This window comes from Cydia amplana, chromosome 1 (assembly GCF_948474715.1).
Source record: "Cydia amplana chromosome 1, ilCydAmpl1.1, whole genome shotgun sequence".
Classification (NCBI taxonomy): domain Eukaryota; kingdom Metazoa; phylum Arthropoda; class Insecta; order Lepidoptera; family Tortricidae; genus Cydia; species Cydia amplana.
Window position 1 is genome coordinate 12,377,036 of NC_086069.1, and position 12,568 is coordinate 12,389,603.

Sequence of the window (12,568 nt, forward strand, 5' to 3'; positions counted from 1 at the left end):
TTCGAAATCCCTAACAATGTTTGGCATAAAATAACATGCTCTAACTGCTTTGACCTAACGGCTATTGCCCTAATGATCAATTGTCATAACAGTTACTTTTCCTATTGATCAATTATCATAACAATTACTTTCCATTATGAATGTTTAGCCTAAAACGCATATGTCCTAAGCATTTCTACCATAACTATCAATATCCTTAATGTTTTTTACCATATTCCTCGAAATTTCTATCAATGTTTGGCCTAACACATCACGCCCTAACTGGTTTGATCTAATGGGTATTGCTCTAATGATAAATTTTCATAAAAAATATTTTTCATTGCAAATTTTGTTATGTTTAAAGCGTGTTATATATATTTTTAGCACACAAAATCCGAATCGGAGCACCCCACTATCCACGTGGTCTTGTCTGTCCTACCCCTAGAGTGTATGTAAAAAGCCGGAGGCCCGGAGGGGAAGCAGCCCTCGCCCGCCGTAGCAAAGCGCAGAGCACAATGTGAGCCGTAGCGGCTGAGGCTGGTCGCCGAAGGCGACCAGTAAGCCGAAGCTGCGAAGGCGAGCATTAGGGCCTGCGCTTTGATACGCAAGGGCGAAGGGACTGATTTGCCCGTAGCGCCGGAGCAGATGCGGAGTCCGATAGAAAACTGTTTCCAGAAAAGTGGGTTAGGTTAGGTTAGAACTGCGACCCTCATGAAAAAGAACTGTTGCCAGAAAAGTGGGTTAGGTTAGGACGTATGACCTTTAGGCCTAAAAATAATTAGGCCAGATAAGAATTATGCTCAATAACATTAGGATAAATACTCAATATGGAAAGTGCCATTATAGAAAAACATATTAGGACAAAAAAAATCGGCCATTCGATAATAGGGAAATCAAAGTTAGGGCATATGAGTGTTAGGTCAAGCAATGATAGGCTAAGTAAAATTAGGTAACATGATGATTAGGATATATAATTTTTAGGCCTAACAATAATTAGGCAAAAAAAGAATTATGCTACATAACATTAGGATAAATACTCAATATGGAAACTGCCATTAGGGAAAAACATATTAGGACAAAAAAAATCGGCCATTCGATAATAGGGAAACCAAAATTAGGGTATACGAGTGTTAGGACAACTGATCATTATGGTAAACAATATTAGGGAATGCAAAGATAGGAGAAAAGACTTTAGGGATTCAGATATAGATCCCTCGGATGTTTGTTGCTGTCCTTCCCACTACCTCCTGAAAATATATTTGTCACTCATGTTTCAAGTTACATACAAACACAAAGAATGCCGAGTACCTACGTTTAATATTCTAGTTACACTATAAAGGTATCCTTATGGCAAGCCCTCTTGAAAAATATAAAAATCCGAAGATGGCATCAATTTAGTAAAATGAGCGCAATACTAGTTAATAAACGGGGGAGGCTCCGCCAGGGCTCCGCCGTTTGAAGTATGCGAGGACTTACTACCGTTAACAATAGCAATCGAGTGGCCTGTAGTGGATAATAGCGATCATTACATGGACATCTTTTGTCTGTCCGTATGTCCCTAATTGACCAGCAGCCATGACAACGGGTGGTACCTAATTGGGAATCATGCGAAATTCTAGTATGGCTATTTATGATTACCATTTTTAATATCGAATTGCCAAGTTGTAAGGCCTTTTTTAGATGTTTTTTATTTATTTATTTAGATTAGTTTAGTTTGTAAATAAGTGATTATCTTTCGTTTAGTTTTTCATTTTACTATAAGTACTTAGTTTATTTTTAACTCCAGTTTTTAATTTTAAATTGTAATTTTATCTGTTGTTTCACTATTTTGTCATACTTAAAGTACCCACATAAATGATGTGTGAAAGAACTACAGTAGAAACAAGGTACCGCAACAAAATATGTATGATATCTGTCATTAAAAAACTGCACACGTAAAGTTTTAAAGTAATGTAGGCTTTTTGGACGTACAATAATCTGGCAAATTCGTAAAAGCGTTTTCAGCAACGCATCACATAATATCACTTCCCTACCTGTAAAACGAAAGACAAAGTGAACTCACCACCAAAGGGATAACCGCGCGGATTATGCTTTCTTTTACTTTTTTTATATAATTGAGCGCTTTGAGCTTGAAAGTTTTAAAGTCCTTTGCTGTTTGGCGGAGTGTTTTGCAGGCAATGACCGGGAAGCCATCGGGGCGAGTTGTACGAATTTCAGGTAGAGGAGACTAAATAATAGTAAGAATGTAGATAAACTGTCAAGATCGTGGTGTTTTTTCACAGAAAGCATAAATGGATAATTTTGCATTTTTTGCACAGCAGTAACTATCAAAAAGTAGGTGATAAGAACTACATATTTACGAAAATGCTGTGGCCCTAATAATTAGTTATACCTAGCACTACTTGTACCTAGCTCTCATTTAAACACGTAATAATTATAATAATTTAGATAATTCCCGGAGTGTTCTGCCAATAACAAATGAATGAAATACAAATTAATCAAAATCGTCAGGACCACCTATTATTAATTTATACAAATTTTGTGGTTTGTAAAACCCGCAAAATATAAATAGTACAAATATACCACATCTAACCTAATTATAACTCGGCGTATGCACAGACGTAATCCGGCACTTGTGCCGTAAGTAGAAAATTGTACCGACTAACTTCCTTTGTCCGCTGACCACTCGGCGAATTTTTTACTATTTGGCTCAATGACTAAGAAACTAGGAGCTATAAAGTGCACTCGAATGTCCTCCGTGAATAGCGAAATTGTCTTGTATTACCTACCTAAATGTAAGCTATATTATTTACTTGAGGCGTATTATTATTGTAATAAAAGTGACAGTGCTTCAACCAGAAACTTCACTTTTGACACTGACAAATCATAGAATCTGTGCGGAAAGAGAAGAATCGTGAAATGTATGGGATCCAACATTCTACGACTCTTCTCTTTCCGCATAAACTCTATCTATAAAAAATGCAGATCAAAATCATAACATGTTATCACAATCAGAATACGCATCCTGATCTCCTTTTATATATAGGTTTGGTGCGAATGAAATCATTCGAGCATTGTATTTTCTTATTTTGATACTGATCATTATTTGACTTATAGTACTATACCTAAGTTTATTACCAACTATCTACAAACTCTTTACGACGACTCTACTAAACCGCATTACAAAAGATATAGACGAAAACCAAACACGAGACCAAGCCGGTTTCAGGAAAAACTACTCTACTATAGATCACCTCTTCACTGTTACGCAAGTTATGGAAAAATGCATAGAGTATAAAAAAACGCTCTACATAGTATTTATTGATTATAGTAAAGCATTTGATACTATAAAACATAACAAACTTTGGGAAGCTTTAGAAAAACAAGGAATACATAATAAATACATAACATTATTGAAAAACATCTATTCGGAATGCAACGCAAAAGTAAAACTAGAAAAACCAGGAGAGTCGTTCAATATTGAGAAAGGAGTAAGGCAGGGAGACACGATATCGCCGAAGCTTTTTATAGCTCTACTTGAATTTATTTTTCGAAATTTCCAATGGAATAAAAAAGGCATAAATATTAATGGGGAATACTTATGTAATTTACGGTTCGCAGATGACATTATTTTACTATCGGAAAATCACGTAGAGCTTCAAGAAATGTTAAACAGCCTTAATACAGAGAGCAAAAAATGTGGGTTACATATGAACCCAGACAAAACAAAAGCAATGACAAATGCAATAAAAAAATCACTCAGCGTCGATAACCAAAACATAGAATATGTAGACGACTATATTTACTTAGGTCAGAACATAAGCTTTACAGACAGGACCGAAAAAGAAGTAAAAAGACGAATCACCCTAAGTTGGAAGAAATACTGGTCACTAAAAAGTATATTTAAAGGCAAATTTCCGCTCTGTATAAAAAAGAAAATAATGGACTCGAACGTACTACCAACTCTCACATACGGTTGTCAGACATGGGCTCCAACAGCATCCTGTAGAAAAAAGGTAAGGACTTTCCAAAGAGCAATGGAGCGCAGTATGCTAGGTTACAAGCTGAAGGACCGCATCAGGAGCAGCGACATAAGGTCTAAAACAAAAATCATCGACGCACTAGAAATGACTGCGAAACTTAAATGGAAATGGGCCGGACACGTCGCAAGACTAAACGACAACCGATGGAGTCAACGTGTTGTGCACTGGTTCACCAGACGAGCAGAGGGCAAACGGAAACACGGACATCCTTTTTGCCGCTGGAAAGATGACATCGTGTCAGTGGCCGGAAACCACTGGACCCGCTTGGCCCAAAACAGGAACGACTGGCATGAGATGGAGGAGGCCTTCGTCCAAAAATGGATGATTCCCGCGTAATACCTAAACCAATTGTTACCACCTAATTTTTTTTTTAGTATTTTAATTTTGTTTTATTTAGTTTTTAAAAATACGTTAATAAGTAAAAAAAAACTATGTACCTACCTACTTTCCAGGGAAATAAAGGCTATTTTTATTTTATTTTTATTTTATTTATTACTATACCTAAAATCTGTGATATTACACTTTAGAACATTTACCTAGTTACCTACCCAAATAAATATTATAAGTGTTATACAGTGACTGTAAATAAGCCAGTAAAATACCTTTCATCCCTTGTGCGAGCAAATTGAAAGCAATGAAGTCGAAACCGTAAGTTCTCAATCATTCAAGTTAACGACAGTAGAGTAGAGGGTCGGTGTGAGTAGAGCGCAGAAGAGACCTTTGGACCTGGCATTTTTTCATTTCACTATGTATGGAATGTACAGGTTTACGTACATTTTGAATCTAGATACTTATGTTCATTATTACATGAATTCTTAAGAGCACATGGTTTTACTTCACAAGTGTCTTAGCTTATCAATTTGCTTGAGGTTACATATGATGGAAGTTTTGGTAGGTATATTTTGATTATTACCGTTTACAAAATATGTCCTTTTATGCAGGGTATTTTTTATTAACTTTTGTTAGTTATCGGTAGGTACTCAATGATAGGTGCATAATTTACCGTTGTTTTAGTTTAAGGATGTGACTGAAGGGGCCCACTGATTACCAGTCCGCCGGACGATATCGGCCTGTCAGTTGTTCGGAACTGTCAACTTTTTGTTCTAACTGACAGGCCGATATCGTCCGGCGGACTGTTAATCAGTGGGCCCCTTAATTATTAGATAAATATAACATTCAAGTTAGTTTAAAGCGCGCGGTCGTTTTATGCGATTAACGCAGCGTTGAACATATGCGTCAACGGAATGTACTGTCATTGGATTACCTGATGTAAAACGGGTATGCGACTAACGCATTGCGTTTAACGCTGCGGTTATCGCATAAAACAACCGCCCGTTTTAATAATCTTGCGTACTGAAGCTTAAGTAGGTAAGTTTTTGCATATTTAGCTGTGTAGAAATCTATAGTAAGTATTGTAGCGCTAACTCATCCAATTTATTTCGAACATGTGCAAGATTCACAAGGCAACAACTTAATAATATAAAAGCCGGCGAAATTGTCGACTCGTTCGACTAATGGCCGGCCCTAAACTATTTATTCTGTTTCGTTTAATGGTTGTTTTTTCTTGTTCACTTACCCGATATGTATATATATGACTATGATTGTACATATTAATTGACGTAAATTGAAGATTATTAGCCATTTTAGATAAACACGCTTTGCAAAAAACAAAATTATACCTACCCAATAAATCATCACACGCCCACGTCTACGCTGCATCAGTTAAACTAGTAAAAGTGACATTTAGATGTCAACTGCAGCTGCATTACGCCGGCATTTTGATAAAATGGGTGACGTTCACATGCCGCAATTATAACGTTCACTCCGTCACTCATTTTATTAAGACATACCGTCATGGTTTATAATTTATATAATAACAAAAAAAATGGTTCAATATTTCGTCGTAAAATACGATGATTATTATCATAAAATCAACATTCGAAGTATTTTTCGAGACCTTTCATAAGTTTTTTATATTATGTAATAAAAGAATTGTCTTCCAAATTCTGTCAAAACGTCAAGTGCAGTATTGTTCAAAGGCCACCTTTGTTAACCGAAATACATGCCATGCAAAACCGATAGTTGTGCATTGTCGCATAAGGTTCATTTTGTATAAACACGTCGTGCAAAGGCTTTGTGACTCGTGGCCAGTTGACGTCATTTGTATGTGATTTTCGACAGGCTTTGACTATTTACGAGGCATTTACATTACCGTTACTGTATTCAAACTTTGTGATAATTTGTCCACAATAATTATTAGTCTACCTATGTTATAAGTATTTTAAATTTTTTCTGGTAATGATACGCTTAGCTTAGTAACTCTTGTGATGTCGTAATGTTTAATACAAACCAAGAACATCACTCTGCAAATTATATTTTTATTAGTTGGAAAAAAACACGTTAATAATAAAATCAGAAATTATTTGATGTCTTTAAGTTACGTATGTGCGTTTGTTTAATAATTGGGCATTCAACATAAAGGCCTTAACAAGAAAGCGAATAGGTATTTTCTACATGCCAGGTCCAACTTATCGTCAAACCCACCGCAACACTACTAGTACAGGCCGCGTGCAACGAACCAATTAACTCATTAAAATTACAAAATGCCTTCCAAAACTGTTGTAACATCACAATCGAAAATAAATCTTGTGAAACTTTATAAATCAATATTAATTATGCTTCTTATATGTGGATTTGATTTCAATGTCTGGAAATTCAAATTACTTTTGAAAATATGTATGACGTTATATTGTGTTTTTCTAGTAACTGTTAACATAATCACCAATTTCACTTGTTGCCCTGGACAAGAGTTACCTGTGACTTGGTCTGTTGTGGAGTACACAGCTACGGTGATACTGACCTTAGTTTTTAAGAATCAAATCGCCAACTACTTTACTAAATTAACTGACCTCGATATATACTTGAGAATCGGCAATAAATACTACATAAACTCCAATACGAAAATGTTTTTGTTCACATTTGTACTTTGGTCGATTAGATTTATTTATACTATCTTGTATTGGATCTGGTTTCCTTATTATGAAAATGTGACTTTATTTGTGGTCTCCCAGTTTTCATTGCTTGCTCTCGATTTAAATAGAGTGTGGAGGTTTGTGTTATTTGATATGACGCGTTACCGACTGAAAATGCTCCGCCGTCGCTTAGAAGAGCTGAAGAAATATAATTTCTTTTGTTACGTAAGCAATTACAAAACATTAAAGCAGTCGAGAATACGCTTTTGTTTAGATTTGTACAAAAGCCTAGCCGATGCAGTTGATGTAATAATGCCAGAACTACACGCATCAGTAAGTTAATAAATGTTTTTTTTCCTTTAAAAGACCGAAAAAGTTATCGTTGTTTGCTTTATCTAATACCTTTAAACGAGCAATTCTTGTTTATTTATTTATATTTCGGGGATCTCAGAAACGGCTCTAACGATTTCGATGAAATTTACTATATGGGGGTTTTCGGGGGCGAAAAATCGATCTAGCTAGGTCTTATCTTTGACAAAAACGCGCATTTTTGAATTTTTATATGTTTTCCGAGCGAAGCTCGGTCTCCTAGATATTCAATATTATCAGTAAACGGTGAATTGAAAATTTAAGAGCAGGAGTAACTTGTGTAATAAGAGCACGCTAAATTCACATTACTACAGAGTTTTCCTTTATAAACTAATTTCATAAGCATCATCACTCATCAGTGTGCTCAAAAGTAGTATCAAATGTTTAAAGGATATTTTACTATTTCAGCTCTTCATCAGTGTAGTGTGCACATTGCCAAAATTGATATTGAATGCTTATCACATCTTGCTGGTAATTGAAAATTTGGTACGTATTTATGACTGTTTCGACTAGTATTTTTTTATAATTTGTTAGACAGTTACAACCTACTTTACTAATTTTACTACTTTAATATTTTCTGTATACCACTCACCTTATTTTTTAAGCACTTATCGCACTTTTCTTCTGTATACTTAACTGAGAAAATGATATACAAATAAAATGTAATAATCACAAAAAATGTAGGGAGACTGCAAGTATACAAGTAAACTATATGTAGTCAACTCAAACTACTCAACTCGCAACTCAAACTAAAAGTAAAAGCAAACAATTGTAGTGACCATTGTAATAACAAAAACCAAAAGGTCAATGTTCGTTCGTTTACCTTATCTCTGTCATAATTTGCCTTAAGTTCTAAGATCGCTAAACTCACGTTATAAAACAATTGCCATGTCAATATGAGAGATTTACACATCAATAAAAGTAACTTTAAAAAAAAACATACGATCTAAATTAACTAATGTCAAAAGAAATCTTAAAAATAAACAAAAATAAAACAAATTAAATCTAAGGCTGTAGGGCATGACAACGTGAGTCGAGTCATGGTCATCCACATTCTTGATGAAATACTGCCAGTAGTTTCGCACATCATTAATACATCTTTATGTACAGGGGTTTTTCCATCTTGCTGGCGTAAGGCCTTTGTCATTCCTCTTCCTAAAGTTAATAACCCCAGTTCTCTCAATAACTTTCGGCCGATCTCTATTCTTCCATTTCTTTCCAAAATTCTCGAGGCGGCGGCCCATAAACAGATTTCACAATTTATACACCGGAACAATCTTCTTTCTCCCCTTCAGTCTGGGTTCCGTCCCGGTCACAGCACCACCACTGCTCTACTTAAAGTTACAGAGGACATTCGGCTTGGGATGGAAGCATCCAAGGTCACGGTGCTGGTGCTTATAGACTTCTTGAACGCCTTCAATGTGGTTGACCATGACCTACTCCTCGCTGCTCTGACTCACTTGCGGGTGTCTGTTGAGGCGACAAAGTGGTTCTCCTCTTATTTATCGGATCGTGTTCAGGCAGTCCGAGCTAACCGTTCGCTATCTGATTGGTGTGCACTGAACACTGGAGTTCCTCAAGGTGGTATTCTATCGCCCTTTTTGTTCTCCGTATTTATTAATTTGATTACCACCAATATTCGTAGCTCTTACCATTTGTATGCGGATGACCTGCAGTTGTATGCTCAAGCTGATGTGAACGATGTTAACTCTGCCATTTCATTGCTAAACGCTGATCTAGAACACATCGCTGAATGGTCTAGCAGTTTTGGTATTAGTGTTAATACAGCCAAGTGTCAAGCCGTAATTCTGGGCAGCCAGCGCCAAATCTCAAAGCTCAGTTCAGTCGCTATCACACCAATCCTGTTTGATGAGTCTGTCATTCCCGTGTGCACTAAGGCTAAGAACTTAGGATTAATTTTTGATTCTACCCTTTCCTGGAGCGGCCAGCTAGGTGATGTAAGTCGTAAGGTTTCAGGCACACTAAGAACTCTGTATAAATTCAAGAATTTTCTCCCAGTAAGTACAAAAAAGATGTTGGTACAGGCGTTGATTTTGCCAATTATTGATTATGGTGACGTGTGTACAACGAATGCCACTCAAGAGTCCCTCAACAAACTTGAACGTCTCCTCAACAACGGCATAAGATTTATCTTTGGTTTGCGTAAATACGATCATGTTTCCTATTACCGTCGCCAGCTCAATTGGCTCTCCATCCGTCGCCGTAGATCACTTCGAATACTTTGTACCCTATTTTCAATCTTGTTTGAGCCTTCTGCTCCTGGATATCTAAGAAATAAGTTCCCGTTTGATACCCCTCGCCCTGGAGTTGAGTTGCGTACATCTCGTGTTCTCAAACTATCAATTCCCGCTCACCGCACTGGGTTTATGACTAACTCCTTTGCTGTCCAGGCGAGTCGTCTCTGGAATTCACTCCCTCTCAATATAAGACAAGCCCCGAGCAAGTTAGCTTTCAAGCGGTTGCTACATAAGTATCTGCTGAAACAAGAGTTCGAGTAGCGTTCATCATTATATTATATATTATGAGTATGTATGAAATATGTAGTAGTATATTATTTATATATATTCTAGTGTTTTTATTTGTGTATTCTACATGTAGTTTATCAGAATTATTAATTGTTTAGTTGTTTACTAAGTTCTAATAATTAAATTCCTTTTTCTCCTTGCACCAATTTTACATGTCTCTGTTTGGCCCGATGGTTGACTGGTAGAGAATGCCATTAGGCATTAAGTCCGCCATTTGTACATTATTTTTGTGTATTGTGCAATAAAGTTTAAATAAATAAATAAATAAAACACAAATAATTGCCATGAGGATAGAACATACATTCGGAGGTGAAACTGTTGTGTCGTTAAGTGTCATTCAATAGAACTTGCTAACTATGTAAACAAACTGCCATACTAAAATTGACACTGAATGTCAATTTACTAGTAACTTTTGTTTATATAGTTAGCAAGTTCTATTGAATGATACTTTAAGGTGACAGTCCATTTCCAACCGCAGCTGCACAACTGTTCATTTTACTACGGTAATTGACAGTAACAGCGACGCGTTCACTACCAGTAGTGCAGCTGCGGTCAGAAATGGAATGTTACCCTTAAGGTGACAGTCCATTTCCAACCGCAGCTGCACAACTGTTCATTTTACTATGGAAATTGACAGTAACAGCGACGCGTTCAGTACCAGTAGTGCAGCTGCGGTCAGAAATGGAATGTTACCCTCAAGGTGACAGTCCATTTCCAACTGCAGCTGCAAACTAGCAACTGTTCATTTTACTATGGAAATTGACAGTAACAGCGACGCGTTCAGTACCAGTAGTGCAGCTGTGGTCAGAAATGGAATGTTACCCTTAGGAGCCATATTCGACCGCGGGTTTCGCGGCGCTGCACGTGACGCAGGTGACGCTGTTCATCTTCGCGCCGTGCGTGGTGGTGGAGCTGTACGCGGTGGAGGTGGAGCGCATGCGGCTGCTGCTTGTACACAAGCTATTCGATGATCCTGGTAAATAAATTCCAGTTCTATTATATTGTATTATACTAATAGTTTTAAAGTATTTTTGGTTGTGAAAATAGAGTGACGGAATGAACGTTCTAATCGCAACACCAGCGAACGACATCGGCGCAATTTATCAGTAATTATAAAACATTAAAGCAGTCTGTCCCGGCGATATTTGACAGTGACAGCACCCGCTTCAGGGCTGCAGCAGTAATGCTGCAATCATTAAGGTGACTGAGCTGCATCATAAAGGCATAAAGGTGATGTTTGAATTGCTATCGCAGCGGCATAAAGGTGACGTTTGGAAAGTTGACATTCCAGCTGCATTACTGTTGCAGTGTCGTTGTTGTCGCCACTATATCTGTCAATTGTTAACGACGCGACGTTTACCGCCGCAACAGTAATTTAGCCGCAGTTAACATCCAAATGTTACCTTAATGCCGTTGCGTTTTCGTGCAAGCTCAGTCGCTGCAACGCTGAAAAGTGAAATTAAAGGCCTATTCAATGTATGTTATCACCTTATGTATATAATTTAACTATGTTCTTGCAATAAAATAATTGATTGATTGAAATTATTTCACAGATGAGACGGTGAAAGAAGACGTGAATTTATTCCTGCGTTACACTAAAGTTCGTCCGTTCCGGTTCTATTTGTGGCGCGTGGTTCCCGTCTCCATCGTGCTGCCGCTGGAGCTGCTCAGCTTGTGTACTACTTACGTCATAGTTCTTATCAATTTCACTCATCTTTATGGTTAAACTAATTTCACTCGTCTTTATGGTTAAACTAATTTCACTCATCTTTATGGTTAAACTAATTTCACTCATCTTTATGGTAAAACTAATTTCACTCAACTTTATGGTTAAACTAATTTCACTCATCTTTATGGTTAAACTATTGGTACAGAAAGCGTTTACAATTATCAAGTTTTTAATATACCTAATTTCCAAACAAAAACACATTGTCACTGCAATCCTTAAACTTTTGCATAAGAAAAAAAAACAAAGTTGATTACGACTCTTGTACTTCAGTTGTTTCTTGCAATACCTAGTTTTGCCTTTTACAGTACAAAAGGTTGACAATTTAAAAAAATATTCAGGTGACAGGCAGAATACATCCTTAAAAACTTCTTAAAATGGATTTGATGGATTGAATGCACATTTCGCTAACGATTGACCGCGACTTATCGGTAGGGGCGGTAAGCTTTTCTTTGTATTATTCCATGTTTATTATTTCTTTATATTTTTTTATATTATTTCGAAAAATTTTAGAACTTTATAATATCCTTTTGTGCTTGGTGTTTGGATAACTAATAATCCTTGCGTCAATATGACGATGGCTAATATAGATATGAATACAATATTAGCACTAATTGACGACTAATGATGCAAATCACTGGATCGGAATCTATTAGCGACCTCGTTACTGAATTTACATAATGTATAGATGAACGCATCATTGCAACGTCATGATTATCGACTCACTTATAATGAGTATGCTTACAATTTTAAGTGCTAAGTCAACGCATTAGGGTCTTCATTCAATCGAAAGCAGATTGATTTAATTCAACATGTAACTAGAGCTAATTGTAAGATGCCACTAAGCAAGCTCGAGGTATCCTTAATATAGATAATATTATTATATCAATTGTCATAATTGTATAATATTAAATTACAAAAATATAAGGGCGC

General features: G+C 36.6%; 1 protein-coding gene across 1 annotated transcript; it reads left to right on the top strand.

The window, feature by feature from the left end:
* The first annotated feature begins 6,468 nt into the window (after nt 1-6,468).
* Nucleotides 6,469-11,635, top strand: LOC134653214 (uncharacterized). The gene is made up of 4 exons (XM_063508544.1): nt 6,469-7,327; nt 7,772-7,849; nt 10,738-10,885; nt 11,463-11,635. The coding sequence occupies exons 1-4, from the start codon at nt 6,626-6,628 to the stop codon at nt 11,633-11,635; spliced, it is 1,101 nt and encodes a 366-aa protein (XP_063364614.1). The 5' UTR covers nt 6,469-6,625.
* The last annotated feature ends 933 nt before the right edge of the window (nt 11,636-12,568 follow it).

Coding starts and splice junctions, on each gene's coding strand:
- LOC134653214 (XM_063508544.1), top strand. CDS start 6,626: ATGCCTTCCAAAACTGTTGTAACATCACAATCGAAAATAAATCTTGTG. Junction 7,850..10,737: donor TGCTGGTAATTGAAAATTTG/GTACGTATTTAT, acceptor TGTTACCCTTAG/GAGCCATATTCGACCGCGGG. Junction 10,886..11,462: donor CAAGCTATTCGATGATCCTG/GTAAATAAATTC, acceptor ATTATTTCACAG/ATGAGACGGTGAAAGAAGAC.